The sequence below is a fragment of the Polyodon spathula genome, chromosome 5, assembly GCF_017654505.1.
Source record: "Polyodon spathula isolate WHYD16114869_AA chromosome 5, ASM1765450v1, whole genome shotgun sequence".
Classification (NCBI taxonomy): domain Eukaryota; kingdom Metazoa; phylum Chordata; class Actinopteri; order Acipenseriformes; family Polyodontidae; genus Polyodon; species Polyodon spathula.
In genome coordinates this window covers 50,402,532-50,422,111 of record NC_054538.1, presented here as the reverse complement: position 1 = coordinate 50,422,111, position 19,580 = coordinate 50,402,532, and the positions used below count along the sequence as shown (strand labels likewise).

The 19,580-nt window shown below is 39.9% G+C and overlaps 1 protein-coding gene across 6 annotated transcripts in view; it reads right to left on the bottom strand.

Moving 5' to 3' along the window:
• The window catches only part of nrbp1 (nuclear receptor binding protein 1), an 87,181-nt gene that overhangs the window by 21,431 nt on the left and 46,170 nt on the right, over positions 1-19,580 (bottom strand). For all 6 annotated transcript variants that reach the window (XM_041250716.1, XM_041250720.1, XM_041250719.1 and 3 more), the window contains 2 exons: positions 3,777-3,817; positions 3,411-3,505 (listed from right to left, as the gene is read on the bottom strand). In XM_041250716.1, the coding sequence (XP_041106650.1) occupies positions 3,411-3,505; positions 3,777-3,817 (136 nt within the window). The remainder of the gene's footprint in view (positions 1-3,410; positions 3,506-3,776; positions 3,818-19,580) is intronic.

The following is a 19,580-nucleotide window of genomic DNA, read 5'->3' as shown; positions in this document are numbered from 1 at the left end:
ATGGCATTTAATAGAGAAAATTGTAAGGTACTGCACGCAGGAAATAAAAATGTGCATTATAAATATCATATAGGAGATACTGAAATTAAAGAAGGACTCCATGAAAAAGACCTAGGAGTTTTTGTTGACTCAGAAATGTCTTCATCTAGACAATGTGGGGAAGCTTTAAAAAAGGCCAACAAGTGTTGAATTTAAATTAAGAGAAGTAACGTTAAAACTGTACAATGCATTAGTAAGACCTCATCTTGAATATTGTGTTCAGTTCAGGTCACCCCGCTACAAAAAGGATATTGCTGCTCTAGAAAGAGTGCAAAGAAGAGCAACCAGAATTATTCCGGGTTTAAAAGGCATGTCATATGCAGACAGGCTAAAAGAATTTAATCTATTCAGTCTTGAACAAAGAAGACTATGCGGCGACCTAATTCAAGCATTCAGAATTCTAAAAGGTATTGACAATGTCGACCTGAAAAAAGAAACAAGGACCAGGGCTCACAAATGAAGATAAGACCTATGGCCTTATCTTTTAAAATTAGTGTCATTTTCCTCAGTTTTGAAGCACCTGGCCATAGACTTGCCACCTCTTCCACAGACCAAACCCGGACATATCAGCTTATCAAAACTGTAGTGTACTGTAATACAGTATAACACAATAGCACCAGATCTCAGTACAAATCAATAATTATGCAGTATACACAGTATTGTGCTCTTGATAGTTCTAAGCAATCAAACTAGCAAACCAGAAAAATAGTAGCTATATCTTGGTAGGTTACAGGCTATCTTACCTGGAGACAAGTAGCTGTGTTGATGACTAACAATGTAGTAAATCAATACAATTTCTGAAGCGATGATCCTGTCTACGTGCTTTTTTTTTTCTACAAATAATTTGAGCCTGAAAAACCTGTTTGCGACGGTCAAACTCAGTTTACAGTGATTGTGTCATGGCAAATTTTCCCCTGTATATAATAAATATTAACAAACATTATTAAAAGACATTAAAAACTACAGCACTATTGGTTGTGTGTTGGTAAAGAGACAAAATGAGTCACTCAAATTTGGTTTGTTTTTTTCAGTGTTACTAATGGCTACCACTAAATATGCAATATGTATACATACACACACATATGTGGTTTAATTACCATTATATAGCGTAAATAACCCATATTTTACTGTAAAAGTTATGTATTTAATTACACCCAGATCAATGTAATGTAAAGCATTATGGAAATGCTGGGGGCACAGTAGAATGTACAGATCAGTGCTAAACATATTTCTAATATGATAGTGGAAAGCCTTTAAGCAAGTAATGTACTGTATAACTGGAAATATTGGCTTGTATTAAATTTACAGATTTGCTACCTTGGTAGATTGACAGTTTTTGAACTGGCATTTAACACTTAGCACGTTCAAAGAAAAATGTCAGTTTTGTATTTGTACTTTTAATTTCCAATACATTCAAATACATGTTTGCTTAATGAAATGTGTCTACTAAAACAGTATCTAATTTACAGCAAGAAGTTATAGCATCCACAATGTCACTGCAGCAACTTGGAGAACAACAAAAAAGGCCTTCTAAAACTGATTTACAATATTTATTGTTCTTATATGGTCCTTCAATTTTAAGATGTCAGCAATTGCAAAGGATTACTAACTGCAGTACACTTTAACGATAGGCATTTGCTAACTCAGTTTTAAAACTCAGCTATGGTTCATTAACATAACAGTGGAATGATCACAGCGTCATGTAGTAACTGTTGGACAGTATTGCACGTGTGTAAACTAACAATAAAAGCAGAAACTAAAACACTTAATTTAAAACTGGTTAATAGATTAGCAAGCACTGGCAAAATCAGCTGTTTTTATACAAGGCAGAACAAATTAATATAATAAATGTTTAGGGACGTTGCAATACCTCCACGGTGGATAGTGCTATCTACACGTACCGACAATAACAATCTTAAGCAAATTTGTACCAGTTACAAATTTTCTAACAAGTCTGGCATAAACAATTTTGGCTGCTACTTAATTAAACCCTTGAAAAATAAATAAATAAATAAATAAACAAACACAAAACTGCTTAACCTAAAAGAGAGCAGGTCCTACAGGTACCACAGGTGCAGTTTACACAGACTTGGAGTTTCTGAATTTCCTAAATCCATTGATGCAAATGTCAGATCTACTTTTAATATTTTAAACAAATTGGCTTCATCACTCGCTGCCATTCTCATTATTCACTATGACATCCGATACATTCTTTCCCTTCTCCAGCATGCACTTGTTAACCCGTGCTGCATACCATCAGTCTGTCAGAGGGCAGGATCGCACACTGTATGCCACACTCCGATTGGTGGAAGTATTTTTGGCGATCCAATCCAAACTGCCAATAGAGCCAAAATAAATTCCACTCCAAAATGTCCCACTATACGGTATGTTAAAGAAAATATTAAAGGAAGGCTGGTGTTTCACTTAAAACCGGACATTAGGCTGTCCGGGTTTGCTAATTCCTGCCACCCAGACACAGATGCCAATTCCCCGACTGTCCGGGGCAAACCCAGACAGGTGCCAACCTTACCCAGCCGACACTGACACTGTCCTCCGCCTAGAGGATCTGACCTTAACTGGGCTTGACTTTAAAGTCTAACGGAACTAATCCTTTTCTTTTGATTTGCTGATTAATACAAACTGAAATATAATTTATTGCTGTTATTGCTGTATCGCGATACATAAGTCATGGATCGTGTATCGTATCATTTCATAAAAGACTGCGATGCTTTGATATTCGATGAAACGTTACACTCCTATCACTTAATGGCCTGTTTAAAGAACCATAAAAGTCAATGTTTCTTAAAGTGTTTAATACTAGCTGTTAACTGCTAAGTAATTGCCAGTTGCCTAATGGAGTTCTTCATATAAGATTGCTTGTTTTTAGCCTATCAACTGCAGACCATAGTTAAAGACTAGTCTAAGTTTTAAGAAAACTAGCAAATAAGATTTATACATACATAGGCTGGTAATTGAAAGATTTGTTAAAAGTCAAGCAATCTTGTTCAATTTGTGCTCAACTGATTTTTATTTCAAGTTCTATGTCTTTTCTTTCGTTGTGAACTGAATTTCATTATTTATTTATCAAGATATTATATGCTTTATATGGGACTTCATGAAGTGAACTTCTTGCAGTGTGCTTATTATTTGATTTGTTTATTTTTCTTGAAGTTCTTTTGTACTTTGTTTTGAGTTTTTGCTAATGTATTAAAATTAGCCCCTGTCTCTAAAATATCTTTCTCCATGTGTCCCTTTTCTAGCCAAGATTTAATATTATTATAAAGCTCTTGTTCACACCTGTGCCTCAGGTTCAAGAAAAAGTTTATGCTTAACTCTCCACACCAGGATTTAGCACTGCCCCATGTATCTACCTGATCCAATTTTGATGAGCCCGTTGTGCTGGATGAAGATGGTGTCACATGTCAAGTTGCCATGGATGATGGGAGGATCGCAGGAGTGGAGGTAGCTAGCGAGGAAATAAGAAGTAGATGCACCAAGTGAGACTGCTGACAAAAATCCAAGAGCAAAATACTTTGAATCCAAAATGTGAATGTCTATAAATCAAAATACAAAAACTCAGAATATTTACTGTGCAAACTTCAAAATCTGGTGTTCCACAAATACTCAAAAGATGATATATAAAAAATAGGAAAGGTAATATAAGTAATGTATTAACTAAAAAGAATAAAATACGCTAAAATGAGCAGAAAAACACACAAACATGTTTTTGGACCAACCTGAGGGCAGATAGTATCTGGGTACACCACCTTTTCCATGCCTAGAAAACAAACACAATGTGGAATGTTACAAAATCTCAGATGAATGTAGGGTTTTCATTTTTATTATTTTCTTTGTTCTTTTTATTTATATCCTACATCCTATACAATTATAAAAATATAAAAATGACAAATTTTCTGCTGAGGCATAAAACAGTATTTTAGTATTACCTGAATTTTTCTTAATCTATACATACTATATATGGAGTGAGAGATCTGTATTATTGTTTTTTTTAATTGAATGGTTTATAGAAATACGAATTGTATTGTATCAAACGGTAATGTCATGTCAGATTGAATGGTTTATAAAAACATGATTGTGAAAAAGATCTGTATCATTGAAACATCCATAGGTTGAAACAATGTGGCTGTGAAATGGTTAATTTCTATTGGACACCCCCTGTAATGAAACTGTATTGAGAGAATCCCTCAATACAGCAGTACAGCAAAAAAAATGTACACTATATCAAGACATGTTGTCAGTATCATTGATATGGCCAGAGGTTTAAACAAGGTGGCAGTGAAAGGGTTCATTTCTACTTGACACAATGGTAATGGAACTTAAGCAACCAAGTCAAGAATACAGCTGTGTACCAAATTAAGACAATAACTCAATGGCTGGGTTTCTCACGCTACTTAAGTAGTACCTTTCAGGCAGTGTGGGTTTCCATGTAGTTTTCTTTTAGCTGGAGAAATTCTCCTTCCAAATGCAAATAATTGAATATAAAAAATACAGGAGGGTATATTGAAATGTTTCTGTCCGAGTTCCAGTTTGGAATTGCATGACGACTGATATCGTGCAGCTTTCTGAAACTGTGTTTCCACTAAAGTTTTTAGGTTGTGTTGAAGCACTCCTCTCAGATATTGCTCGTATTTTAGCTGTAGAATTTAAAACTGAGCTCAAATTGATCGCGCTCTTGCACTCAATCTCTTGAACTCCATCTTGTATTCCATTCTGAACTGCATTCCTGTAGCTGCTGCTAATGATGCTATCTTACCACACCTAAAGTGCTATTATATAAAACAATATATATCTATTCTTGATGTCTGGCTGTCGCTGTGTGTGATGGGAGTGGTTGCAGCGTGTGTGTAGAGTGAGGAGCTCAGCGTGAGTGAGGGTTTTTCTCCCGTTATTTTCTTTTTTTCATCCTTTATTGGGTGTGAGAATATCAAGTCTGCGTCGCGTACGAATAAGGTTGTAGTGGTATTTCTGAGTAATGAAATATTAGTTTCGGAAATGGTTCAGCAGGGTTTGGTTACACTATGTAACACAATTTTTGTTCCTGGGTAGTAAGTGTTATTTCCTAATTGCTTATTCCTCAAAAGTATAGAAAATGGCTATTGGCTGTGACCAGGACAGTGATATTTCAAAATATCACTATTTCCAATGGGAAAACGGGAGCTTTTGTGTCTTTTCGTTCACATAAAGTCAGAAAAAAACAACATATGAATCCAAATTAATATGTATTTATACTAAAGTAATACAAAAATGACTACAAAAGATTTAGAAGTGAGTAGTTTTGAGATTTACGATTATACTGTAAATACAGTATAATCGTAAATCTCGAAAAACTACTCGCTTCTAAATCTTTTGTAGTCATTTTTGTATTACTTTAGTATAAATATATGTTAATTTGGATTCATATGCATTCAGGCATTTCCAAGCTCCATTAAAAGGGAAAAGAGTGACTTAAGTGATTGAGTACTTCCCTGATTTAAAACTGTTTTTAAGTTCGGCAGAGCAAATTAGGCGTAATGCAGCTGTATTGGGAATGGAGCAAAGACAAAGAGATCAATTAAAAAATATAAGCAAAGTTCGTGCCTCTTTAAAAAAGTAATGATGGATAAGTCTACACAAGCATTATTTCTTTTTTATGTGTGCATTTTTATTAGTGTTTGTAAATTCCAGTGTATCTCTCCTTCAAACCCTAAAATGCAGACTCTAAATATAGGAACATTAAATATTAATGGAGGCAGAGATGGTGCAAAGAGAGCAGCTCTGTTTGAATATTTAAATCAAAAGAAAGTTAATGTTGCCTTGCTCCAGGAGACCCACACAGATGACAATAATAAATCTGAATGGATTCAGGATTGGGAAGGGGAGGTTATTTTTAGTCATGGGACGAATTTTAGTGCTGGAGTTGCCATATTATTTGCAAAGGGGTTTAAGTATGACTATCAATGTAAATGAAATCATTAAAGGGCGCTTGTTAAAAGTGCAAGTATCTGTAGAAGGTAGAAATTTAGTATTTGTTAATATTTATGCACCAAATGATGGGAGAGAGAGGGTGCTGTTTTTCAGACTCTCAATGGAGTTATTGCCCAGAGTCAGGCTGAAGAGGTGGTTTTATTAGCTGGTGATTTTAACTGTACAGTTGACGACAAGCTAGACAGAAATGGCCCACAGCCTCACCCCAGGTCAGTTAAGGAGCTGGTTACTGTTCTAACAGCACAGCATATGGAGGATGTGTGGAGAGTAATGAATCCTAATGTAAAGCAATATACCTGGGGAGTGATGGGAATATATGTTTAGCTCAACTAGATACATTTTATTTTAAGCATCAATTAAATTGTTATTCTGAATGTACTATTCACCCCTCAGGTCTAGCTGATCATAGTTCTGGTCAGTTTGAATAGGATTATCCCTACTGCACGTGTTTATTCATCTCATTGGCATTCTAATACTAAACTTTTAAAAAAGTCATTTTTTAAAAGATGTTTTAGATTCTTTTGGGAACAGTGGAGGAGGCAGAAAAAGAGTGTTTTTATCAATAAGGCAATGGTGAGACGTGAGAAAAATTCAGACCCGACTGTTTTGTCAACAGTACACTATGAGTACACACTAAGGGAGCTAAAACCAATTCCAAAATGTTTTTCCAATATTACAACAGCAAGAGAACATTCAAAGAGGAGATTAAATGTTTAAGAGATACAAATGGCAAAATCGTAGAGGAAGAAAAAAAAATAGCAAATATGTTAAATTATTACTTTTCACAAGTTTTTACAAAGGAAGATACTGACAACATGCCCCACATGTCATCCAGTTCCTATCCAGTTTTAAATAACTTTAGCATAACTGAGGCAGAAGTGTTAAAGGGACTAGGAGCTCTTAAAATAAACAAATCCCCTGGGCCGGATGAGATCCTCCCAGTAGTACTCAAAGAAATGAAAGAAGTAATTTACAAACCGCTAACCAAGATCATGCAGCAGTCTCTTGACACAGGGGTGGTACCGACAGACTGGAAAATTGCAAACGTAATACCGATCCACAAAAAGGGAAACAAAACTGATCCAGGCAACTACAGACCAGTAAGCCTGACTTCTATTATATGCAAACTTATGGAAACTATAACAAGAGCCAAAATGGAAAATTACCTATATGGTAACAGAGTACTGGGAGACAGTCAACATGGTTTTAGGAAAGGGAGATCGTGCCTAACTAACTTGCTTGATTTTTTTGAGGATGCAACATCGATAATGGATAATTGCAAAGCATATGATATGGTTTATTTAGATTTCCAGAAAGCTTTTGACAAAGTCCCGCACAAAAGATTAATTCTCAAACTGAACGCAGTTGGGATTCAAGGAAACACATGTACATGGATTAGGGAGTGGTTAACATGTAGAAAACAGAAAGTACTGATTAGAGGAAAAACCTCAGAATGGAGTGTGGTAACCAGCGGTGTACCACAGGGATCAGTATTAGGTCCTCTGCTATTCCTAATCTACATTAATGATTTAGATTCTGGTATAGTAAGCAAACTTGTTAAATTTGCAGACGACACAAAAGTAGGAGGAGTGGCAAACACTGTTGCAGCAGCAAAGGTCATTCAAAATGATCTAGACAAGATTCAGAACTGGGCAGACACATGGCAAATGACATTTAATAGAGAAAAGTGTAAGGTACTGCACGCAGGAAATAAAAATGTACATTATAAATATCATATGGGAGATATTGAAATTGGAAAAGGAATCTATGAAAAAGACCTAGGAGTTTTTGTTGACTCAGAAATGTCTTCATCTAGGCAATGTGGGGAAGCTATAAAAAAGGCTAACAAGATACTCGGATACATTGTGAAAAGTGTTGAATTTAAATCAAGGGAAGTAATGTTAAAACTGTACAATGCACTTGTAAGACCTCATCTTGAATATTGTGTGCAGTTCTGGTCACCTCGCTATAAAAAAGATATTGCTGCTCTAGAAAGAGTGCAAAGAAGAGCGACCAGAATTATTCCGGGCTTAAAAGGCATGTCATATGCAGACAGGCTAAAAGAATTGAATCTGTTCAGTCTTGAACAAAGAAGACTACGTGGCGACCTAATTCAAGCATTCAAAATTCTAAAAGGTATTGACAGTGTCGACGCAAGGGACTTTTTCAGCCTGAAAAAAGAAACAAGGACCAGGGGTCACAAATGGAGTTTAGAAAAAGGGGCATTCAGAACAGAAAATAGGAGACACTTTTTTACACAGAGAATTGTGAGGGTCTGGAATCAACTCCCCAGTAATGTTGTTGAAGCTGACACCCTGGGATCCTTCAAGAAGCTGCTTGATGAGATTTTGGGATCAATAAGCTACTAACAACCAAACGAGCAAGATGGGCCGAATGGCCTCCTCTCGTTTGTAAACTTTCTTATGTTCTTATGTTCTTAATGCTACAAAGAGCACTAGTGAGGCGATGAGAGAGCTGGAGGAGGAGATTACTGAACTCCATAATGCACTGGAGGCTACATACAGTGACACGCTTTATCAAGTCCTGAAGCTCAAAAAGAGGAGTTTGGCTGAGTTGTTGGACTCACGGGTACAGGGAGCGCTGGTACGTTCAAGGTTTTTAAAACTCTCAGATGGATGCTCCAACTCAATATGTTTTTGCAATGGAAAAGAAAGTGGCTCAGAGTAAAACAATACACTGCCTTAGAACAGCAAATGGTCAGTTGCTTGTGTGAGCCTCCGGCTATCAGGGAGCATACTGTGGGTTTCTTTTCACAGCTGTATACGGCGGAGACTGTGGATGGATCTGAGGGAACTGAGCAGTTCCTCCAGGGGCTAACACAGGTTCCAGAAGAAGAGAAAGAGAAGCTGGAGAGTACAGTGACGTTGCAAGAACTTTCTAAAGCTTTGGAAGGGCTCAACAAGGGCAAAACGCCAAGATTCAATGGAATATCTGTTGAGTTTTATAAGACTTTCTGGTCTGAGGTGGGAAGTGACCTTTTGGAGGTGATGGAGGAATGCATTGTGGAAAATGTACTGACTCTGCTGTCTACGAATGGGGACTTGTGTCTTATTAAGAACTGGAGACCTATAAGTATTCTTTGCACTGACTATAAAATCCTGTCAAAGGCACTGACAAATAGACTAAGCAGAGTAATGAGCACTATTGTGCATTCAGACCAAACATACTGCGTACCTGGACGAACAATATTTGACAATATATTTTTAGTGCGGGACTTAATAGTTGCCTCCAAGCTCTTTGGTTTTAAAGCTGGTTTGCTTTCTCTTGATTAAGAGAAGGCTTTTGACCGGGTAGACCACCGGTATCTTTTTGATCTTACAGTAGTATTTTTAGTTTACTTAAAATAAATGGTTTATTATGTTCTCCTTTTAAAGTCCAAAGGGGAATTCACCAGGGTTGTTCCCTATTAGGAACGTTATATTCTCTGTCATTTGAACCCCTGATGGTAAAACTGAGAAAGATATTTCTATCTTTACTGTGACAATTGAGCCTGTTAAGGTAGTGGCTTATGCTGATGATCTTGCTATGTTAGTAACAAATAAGAAAGACAATCAGATCATAGAGGAGAGCTTGAGGGTATTTGAAAGAGTGTCCTCAGCTCGGGTAAATTGGGCCAAAAGTAATGCCTTTTTAATTGGAGAGTGGGAGGGCAGCAGACCACCAGATTTACCATCAGGGCTTAAATGGAATAGGGAGGTTTTCAGACATCTAGGTGTTTACTTTGGAGAGCAGGGACTGGCTAAAGAGAATTGGGAAGGAGTACTGGATCAGGTGAAAGGCCGACTGGATATATGGTGGTGGCTTCTAATTAAACTTTCCTATAGAGGAAGAGTTTTAATTATTAATAACCTGGTCACATCAATGCTGTGGCACAGATTAAATGTGTGGGGATCCCCCTCCGTCTCTGCTGTTGGAAATTCAGAGATTATTGCTGAGCTTCTTTTGGGATGGGTGGCATTGGATAAAGCAGGGGGTGCTATACTTACCTGTACGAGGAGGAGGACAGGGACTGATGGACATAAGAAGCGGAATAACAGCTTTTAGACACCAGTCGCTTCAGAGGCTGCTGTACTTTCAAGAATCACTACCCGGGAGAACAGTGGCTTTTGCTTTCCTTCGATTAGTAGGGAGGTTGAATTTTGCATCTGTTCTTATTGAATGTTGGAAAGTTAAATCTCTCTGTCTTACCCGTTTTTTATAGGGGGATGCTGAATGCTTGGAAAGTTTTTAGAATTAACAGAGACTTGAAGTCTGTAGGGTTGTATTGGTTGCTTGACGAGCCTCTAATTTATAACTCAGCGTTAAAATGCAATCTTTTAGAATCAAAGAGTTTTGTTTTACTTTTAATTTCCAGTGGAGTAGTGAAGGTCAGTAATTTTTGATAACCAAGCCTAGAAAACTGCAGAATCCCTAGCAAGTGAGCTAGGTGTGAAGTCGTGTGTGCGTGTGATGGAGGGTTTTTTAGTGCAGCTTAAAGCTGTTTTGCCTACAGAAGGGTTGCAGCAGTTGAGAAAATTTTTCATAGGAAAAAGCCAGCTGGATAGAGAACCGCCAGAGTTGGACCTGCAAATTGAACCTGCAAAAAGTGAAAGTGTTGCATTTTCAAAAGTTGAAAAACTTGCCTGAAACACATTGGCGAGAGAGGCTACAGGTAGAGGACTCCATCACACCTGCATGGAGGAATCTGTATGGATCACCAGTTCCTAAAAGAGTGGGGGGGGGGGATCTGCAGTGGAGAATATTGCACACCATTGTGGCCACTAACTCATTTCTCTCCATTATTCAGCCGGGGGAGAAGATACTTGTCAATTTTGCTTGATCAGGGAAATGGTTTTTCATTGTTATTTGTTTTGTCGTTGGTTAAAGCCTTTGTTTGAGTTATTGAATGATTTGTTTAGTGAATTGGGTCTGAGTTTCACTCAAATTACTTTTATTTTTGGGGCGAAGAACACTAAAGGAAATAAAAAATCTTTGTCAACTGGCAAATTTTCTACTGGGCCAGGAAAAAATGGCAATTTTGAAAAGTAGGAAAAACAAAATGAATGGAGTTTTAACTGATGCGGTAGTACCTATTTTAAAGTGTTGGTAACCAAGGATTAAAGTTGATTTTACTTTTTATAAATTGGTGCACCAGCTAGAAATGTTTCATACAATTTGGGCAATTGGGGAGGTGGTGTGTTTGGTGGAAGATAATAGATTAAGAATGTGTTTGTAATTATTGTAGTAGAGAGTTTTGTATGGACATCTGTGCTATTTATTTATTTTGTACTGTTAATATTGATTGATTGAAATAAAGGAGATTTAAAAAATAAAAATATCTATCTACTGGTTTTGCCTGGCGGCGTGACAGCAGTGTGGAGTGGTGGTGTGTGCATGAGCGCTGCTGGCAGGTTTGTTGGTCTTTTCCCCTTGTTTGTTTTTATATTGTTTTGCACTTATTGTTTAAAGTGTACTGGTGAACAGTTCTATTTGTTGAGCTAACGCTCTGTCAGCGACAGAGGGCAGGATGGCCAGCACAGAAGGGAGGCCGCCGCCAAACTTTTCTTTTGAAAGGTTAACCCGCCGACATGGAGTTAAAGTTTCCGCCGAGGGTTTCATCCCTTTGGAGGAATGTGTGCTCGCTATTGGGGAGGTAGTCGGTTGTGACAACGTAAAATCAGCTTCTCGCATGAGCGGATCAATTGTGTTTTTTTTTTTTTTTTTTTTTTTAGGTACAGTGGAGCTAGTATCTATGGTTGTAGAAAAGGGGATTGTTGACAAAAATTATTTTCTCCCAGTAATTCCTTTAGCTGTCCCCGCTAGGAAAATCACCCTCTCTAATGTTCCCCCGTTTCTGAAAAATGAAGTGATAGAGAGGGAGCTGGCTAGATATGGGCAGCTCATGTCCGGGGTGAAGAGAATCCCTTTAGGCTGCAAGTCACCACATTTGAAACATGTTATGTCATTCAGAAGGCAGTTGTTTATGATTTTAAAAAACATCGATGAAGATCTTAACATCACGCTTAAGTTTAAGGTGGATGGCAGTGATTATGTCACTTATGCAACCTCTGACTGGATGAAGTGTTTCAGATGTGGGACTGAAGGTCACCTGGTGAAAAACTGTCCCGAGAAAGAGAGTAGGGAGTGGGATGGGAGTAAGGGAGACGAGACTGCTGATAAGCAGAAGCCAGGACCGGCCGGTGATGGGCTCATAGGCGGATCAGTACCTTCGGGCAGCACGGAGAGCGAGCAGGCTAGTGATGGGGGGGCAGCTGAGCTGCAGGAAGCAGGCAGTGACGCTGTGTTGGGGGCGGAATGCCAAATCAAAGCACAAGATACAGCAAAAGACAATGAGAACGTGACAATGAAAGTCATGGAACGGAGGGAGAGAGTGAGCAAATGGACACAGAGACGGTGGCTAGTGTGTGGGGTGATATTCAGATACAGGTAGAAGGGGTAAAGTTCACAGAGGATAGTGAGGTTTTTAGATTGCCGGGGAAAAAAAGGATGAGTAAAACAGATGGCTGTGCTGTCACAAAAAAATGTAGCGTTTCTTCTGACAGCAGTGTTGGTATGGAGCCTGAGAGCTCTGCAGAGACGTGCAGGCGCAGGCTGTCAGCACAGTGACAGACAATCCCGCTGTAGACAGTGAGGATGAAGGCAGTCTCACTGATTCCTCTCAAACACTGTTTGAGAAGCTGTCATCTGCTAAAGTAAACTGGGATTAGAGTAGTGCAGTGCTTCTGGGTGACTGGAAGGGTTGTCGTCCTCCAATTTTACCTGCTGGATTGCAGTGGAGAAGGGGTGGGCTCCTTTACTGGGTGTCCATCTCGGGGACGACAGCACAGTGCAGAGAAATTGGAAGGGGGTGGTGGAGAAAGTGAAAGGCAGGTTGCAGCAGTGGAAATGGCTGCTTCCACAGATCTCCTATAGAGGTAAGGTACTTGTTATTAATAACTTGGTGGCCTCTAGCTTGTGGCACAGGTTCATCTGCTTGGAGCCCCCACAGTCATTAGTGAAACAGGTTCAGGGTGTGATGCTGGAGTTTTTCTGGAATGGGGTGCATTGGATCAGACAGAGTGTGCTGTACCTGCTTCTGGCTGAGGGGGCGCAGGGACTCGTACACCTTTCTAGCAGGACTGAGGCTTTTAGGTTACAGGCCCTGCAGAGGCTGCTGTATTGCACTGAGGACCTCCCGTGGAGGCAGTTTGCCTGTGCCTTCCTGCAGCAGGTAGGGAGGCTGGGTCTGGATAGGGGTCTTTTTTTGCTAGAAATGGGTAAACTGGAGATGGACCGACTGCCAGACTACTATAAGAGCCTGCTGAGGACATGGCAGTGGGTGATATTGAGCAGAGGGACACTGAAAACATTAGCCTTGATTGGCTCCTAGAAGAGCAGTTAGTATATAATACTTTCTTGAAGTGTGATATTGTTCAGTCTGCTACTTTTATGCATATGTTAGTGAAGGTAGGTGTTGTAAAGCTTAAAGCCCTTTTAGATTTCAACACCTACAGCTGGGTGACTCCTCAGTGGTTCGCGTCTGCTCTGGGGATGCGGTCTGTCCGCACTGCTGAGCTTTTCCTCACCCAGGTGTGTGCTGCTCTCCCCGGTGAGGGGCTGGAGCTCTTGAGACAGCTGCTCAGGGAACAGAGAGTTCCACACACGGATTCCACCTTTCCATCACTGTTAGTGTCCCCAGCGATCAGTCAGGCTTCTGATGAGCAGGGTTATTTACTGACTGTAGAGGGTCTGCGAGATCTCCCTCTGTGTACAGTAGAGGGGAAACAGCTGTATAGGGTGTGTGTAAAGGGCCGTTACCAGCAGCAGCTCAGGGCACTACCAGACACACACTGGAGAGAGAGGCTGGGGGTGGCAGAACAGATAGTGCCAGCTTGGAGAACCCTGTATAAACCACAACTGCCAAAAAGATCGGGGGATCTGCAGTGGAGGATCTTATATACCATCATTGCCGTTAACTCCTTTGTGAGCATCATAAACCCAGAGGTGAAAGATTCCTGTCCATTTTGCTCACAGAGGGGAGACAGTTTACCATTGTTTTGTGTTCTGCACCAGATTAAAACCTTTGTTTGCTGCTCTGAAGGAATTGCTTGCTGGATTGGGTTTTGTGTTCTCCGAGGTGTTTTTTATTTTTGGTTTTAAGCACTGCAAAAAGAGAAAGTACTCAATCCAGCTGGTGAATTTTATTACTGGACAGGCTAAATTAGCACTTTTAAAGAGCAGAAAAAACTAAATGAATGACGTTTTAAATACTGATCCTTTTGTCATTTTTAGAATGCTTGTATTAACATGGGTTAGACTGGATTTTAATTTCTATAAAGCAATGCATAACATAGCAATGTTTGAGGAAGCTTGGTGTGTAGACAGTGTGTTGTGTGCTGTTAAAGATGGTGATCTGGAGGAGTATGCGTAAGGTGACTATGTGTCCACAATATTTTATGTATTGCTTTGTTCACCTTGGGTGGATCTGAATTGATTTTGTGACAATATTTGTTTTATAAATATTGATTTTGAGTATTCTATTTAATTGTTAAAGGTTTTTCAAAAAGTAAAAAAATCTAAACAAAAAAACACAACAAAAAAAAACTAATTTCTAAACTGTTGAAAAATGGTACAAAGAACAAGACTGCATTTAAAAGCTAAAACCAAGTAACTTAAAAAGGAGTAAGTAGCAGGGTTCTGTAAAATCTAGCATTATACATCCCCACGTGTTGCTACAACTGTTTAAATAATGTACCTGTAATTTTTCTTTTCATTGTCGTTACATTGACGTGTAACCATGCTACTTACTCTAAGAACTACTGCCGTTCCTGTTTTAATGATCACAAATGCAGAATCCAGTTTGCACGCTCCAAACCTTCATTTAAAAGGAACATTGACTTCTTCCTAAGGCATGGTACACAGAATACGAAGATACCTGCAATATGGTTTCTTCATTGGATGACGAACTCCACACAAACATCAATGTCTCCATGTCGCTTGGGTCAGGAGAAAAGAACCAGACCTCTTTCCCAGAGATCCTTTTCATGATCTTCATTGGTGCCAAATATGTTCTCCTCCTCCATAAAACCCCCACCTCGTATCCAAGTCAGGTTGTCCAAATTTCAAAGTAAACCAAACAACAACAAAAAAAAATGTAATGAAAAGAGAAGGGGGACAGGAGTGTGGGATATGGGTGTGTGGAGTTCATCATCCAATGAAGAAACTTTATTACAGGTAATCTTCGTATTCTTACTGATGAACATCTGATGAACTCCACACAAAGTTAACTATACCAAAGTATTTAGACCTAAGGGTGGCAAGTTAGATGCTAGTAGAAGAAACCACAGATAAAACCAAATGAGCAAAGTTAGGTTGAGAGCAAGATACTCTGCAATTATAGTGTTTAATAAAAGATGCCCAAGTGGTGGCATTGCAGATGTCCTGAATCAAAACAGATTTTAATTTTGCCCTGTAACAGAACTCAATGCATGATGTTATCCAGCGTAAAATCGTCTGTTTATAGACAGCTCTCCCATAGACCGGTTGAGATGAAGGAGATAAAAAGTTGCCCTGATTGTCTGCTGCTGATGGTCCTATGGATGTTGAAGTTTAGGGCTCTTCCGAGATGAAGGCTAGCTTCTTCCCTTGATTTGTAAGGTTTTGAGTAGAAATCTGGAAATGTTATGGTTTGATTTTTATGGAATTCAGTTACCACCTTTGGTAAGAATTGAGGATTAGTTCTGCACACAATCCTGTCCTTAAAGGAATGAAAATATGGCACGTCAATAACCAGTGCTTGGAGCTCGCTTACTCTCCTTGCCGATGTCACTGCCATCAAGAATGCTGTTTTCCATGTCAGATACTTCATGTCCTAAGAGCTTATTAAGTATCAGACTGAAGTCCATTGTGGAATAAACAATTTACTTAGGTGTTTTAGGTGGTTCACTCCCTTAATAAATCTGGTAACTAATGGATGTGAGCCCACTTGGTGATTATCCCAGCCAGGTAAAATGCTACAGATTGCAGCAACATATACTTTAATAGAGGACAGGGAGAGACCCTTCTGGAATAAGTGGCTAAGGTAAGATAGAAATTCCAAGATGGGAATGTTTGAATGGTGCAAGGATTTTGATTTGCACCAGGAAACAAACCCCCTCCATTTACCTGTATAGGTTTGAAAAGGTGGATGTTTTTTCTTGAAGTCAGTAAAATGTTTACCACTTGTTCAGATAGCCTGCCCTCCCTCAAATGTTGCTGTTCAATCTCCAAGCAGCATGTTGAAAAAGTGCTGGATTGTGGTGTACTAGCCACCCCCTGTTCTGAGATAACAGGTCAGGGTTTAGTGGAAAGTGTAGGAGTCCTGTCTTGGTTAGTTGTAGAATCTCTGAGAACCAATACCTCTTAGGCCAGTAGGGAGCTACTAACATGAGACTGGAGCTATTGCTGCACCCTGGTGGACACGTGAGCAAAAGAGTGGCTGCTGTGTATTTTCTGCTGTTGCAAACAGGTCTCCTTTTGGGTGACCTAGTTCACTGAATACCCCCTCTAGGATGTCTGGCAGAATCCTCCATTCCTGGGGTGCCATTACGCTGCTGAGTAGGTCTGCCACACTGCTATCGAGTCCTGGTAAATAAGCTGCCCTTATAGGAGATGTCCTGTGTTCTGCACCAGTTCCAGACGTTCATGGCTAGAGTGCAGAGGTCCAATGATCTTGTGCCTCCCTGATGGTTTATGTACTTTACTGCTATGGTGTTGTCTGTGAAGATCAGTACTGTTTTTAGGTTCAGTTTTTTGGTGAAGTGTTCTAGTGCCAGGGAGATTGCTAAGAGCTCTAAATAATTTATATGGCCACATTTGTGTTTGGGTGACCACATACCCTGGACCAGGCGTCTACTAGGTGTGCTCCCCACCCCAACAGGAGGCGTCTGTATATAGACGGAGAGAGCAAGCAGATGTGGAGATAGTGGCATCCCCATACCTACCCAAGGTGAAAGCTACCACCATCTGGCTTCTGTGGCTGCCCCTGGGGATACCTTTATATGCTGGGAGTCTGGCAGGGTGTGATTCTAAGAAGAAAGGAGGCACCTTTGCATGTCTCTCATATGTAACGCCGCATCTCTTACTAGGAAGACTGATGCTGCTATGTGCCCCAGAAACTGCTGATAGGAATGAGCTGTTATTTGGGCTCCTATTTTGAAATGTTTTGCGATGCATCGGATTGTAGCAGCTCTTTTCTCTGTGAGGTAAACCCTTCCTGTGATTGTATTGAACTGTGCTCCCAGGAAGATTAGAGACTGTGTTGCGTTGATTGTCAGCTTCTCTTTGTTGATCAGTAAGCCCTGAAAAAGGCAGAGTACCTTGTCTGTGTTCCACAGCCTTTTCTCTGAAAGGAGCTCTTACCAGCCAATCATCTATGTATGGATAGACATGGATGCCCATGCCCCAGAGATGTGCAGTTACCAAAGCCATTACCTTGGTAAATACCCTGGGGGCTGTGGCGATCCCAAAAGGAAGTACTTTGAACTGGAATTGGTAGTTCTTGATGGAGAATCCAAGATGTTTTCTGTATTCCTTGTGTATAGGAAGATGGAAGTAGGCATCTTTGAAATCTATAGAACTCAACCAGTCCCCTGGTTGAACTGCCATAATGATAACAGCTGGTGATACCATCTTGAATTTTTCAGGAGATGATAGAGGGTCTACCTCCCTCTTTATAATAGCCACTTCCTGTTTTACACGCTCTGAAAGCGGCTCTGTCTATTGAACCATGGTTGAGATGGCTGGTTTCTAAATGACTTTTGCCTGTTTAAAAAAACCCTGTTTCATGGTGCACCTCTCCCTGTAATGAGGAAGATCTAATCGCCTGTCTAGCCTCTTTCACGTCAGGCAGGGAATCCTTCGGGCTGGTGCCAAATAAAAGATCACCCTGAAAAGGTATCTCCAATATTTTTGTCTGGGTGTCAGCAGACAGAGAAGATGCTTTCATTTGGATGCATCTTCTTGCCGAGATGACATTAGCCACAGCTCTGGCATTAGTATCAATGGTGTCACATGCTGCTTGCAGTTGAAGTTTTGCTGTGTTTTTCCCTTCTTCGGCCAGCTGCATGGCCATCTCTAGATTTTCAGGTGTAGGTGACTGTAAAATTGTAGAGTGCCGATTCCACAGCATATGCTGGTATTTTGTTGCATGAATCTGATAATTGTTGATAGGCATGCTGCATGTGGAGGCAGAGTGATCTTTTTTTTTCTTTAAAGAAATTATCTTTTTTTTTTTTTTATCAGATCCATTCAAAGAAGCAGATCTAGAGGTCATACCTGTAGTTGGTGTAGCCATGATGGTATCCAGTTTAGGTTGTTTGAAAAGGTGGTTTTTATGATCCACTGGTACAGAGTAGAATTTATCTACTCTGGGCAGGCATGGTCCAGAAGTAGCAGATCTTTGCCAAATATCCTCAACGGGCCTCCAGACCACCTCATGGGGAAACCCTTCAAAAAGGCTTTTTTATCCCTTGCATCCAAGATGTTAAGTAAGTCATGCTGATCTGCACAGGTCTGGGTTTGTACCTTGAGAGAGGATGAAATCCTTCTCAGTGCGGCATCTGCATCTGTGTATATAGGAGAGGGGTCGCCTGTGTACTCAAAAACGTCCTCCTCGGGGGCGGAGTCAATGACATAATCTTCTCCTAGGGTGGGGGTATCTGGAAAGTGTTGCTCCTGTGTACTTCTGGGTGCGACAGTATCAGCTGCTGTATCAGCTACAGGTTGTAAAGGTTCAGCCTGCTTTGACTGCTCATATTGCTTTAACCATTGGAAAAAAAAAGATCTTCAGACATTGGTAGTTGCGAAGGGGATGGCTGAGCCCTGTCTGCTGGAGCCTCTGTAATGGCGGTAGCTGATTTTCCCGACACGTCTCTCTCTCTGCTGCTGCGGGAGTGTGTGGATTTTCTCATTCTTTTCCTGGGAGGAGATACCCCAGGACCCAGCTGTTTTCTGGGGCTCCCTGCTCTTTTAGAGGTATCGGCTGTCAAACGTCCTTTATCATATTGGTGAACCACCAAAGAGGAAGGAATTTCCTTGAGAGTAGGAGTGACTGACATGTCTACACACTTAAACTTAAATTTGTGTTAGAAGATGGAGAAAGTTCCTTCTCCTGAACCAAACGACATGGAGACCGGTAGCTGACGTTGTGTGGAGTTCAGATGAGGTAAGAAATTGTTTTACAATAAAATGCTGCCTTTGCTAACTATGGAATCCTGAAGCTCGGAGGGGGGGGATTGAACTTGTTTCTTCAAATTAATTCTTCAAAACCTTTTACCTGGCTTGGAGACACTGTTCTTTGCAGACAATATTCTTCTTTAGAGACTGTAAAAAAATCTCCCTACGAAGTATAGTAACTACACATTTAGTTGATTTTAAAATGGTGCTTTAGAATAGTAACATGAATACTCATGTACAGTATGTTGAAATGTGTTTGAACAGGTTTAGATCATTTTATGGTTACAGAAAACTTCTGAGTCTATGCTCATACATTTAAATTTGGTACTTAAGTTTTAATT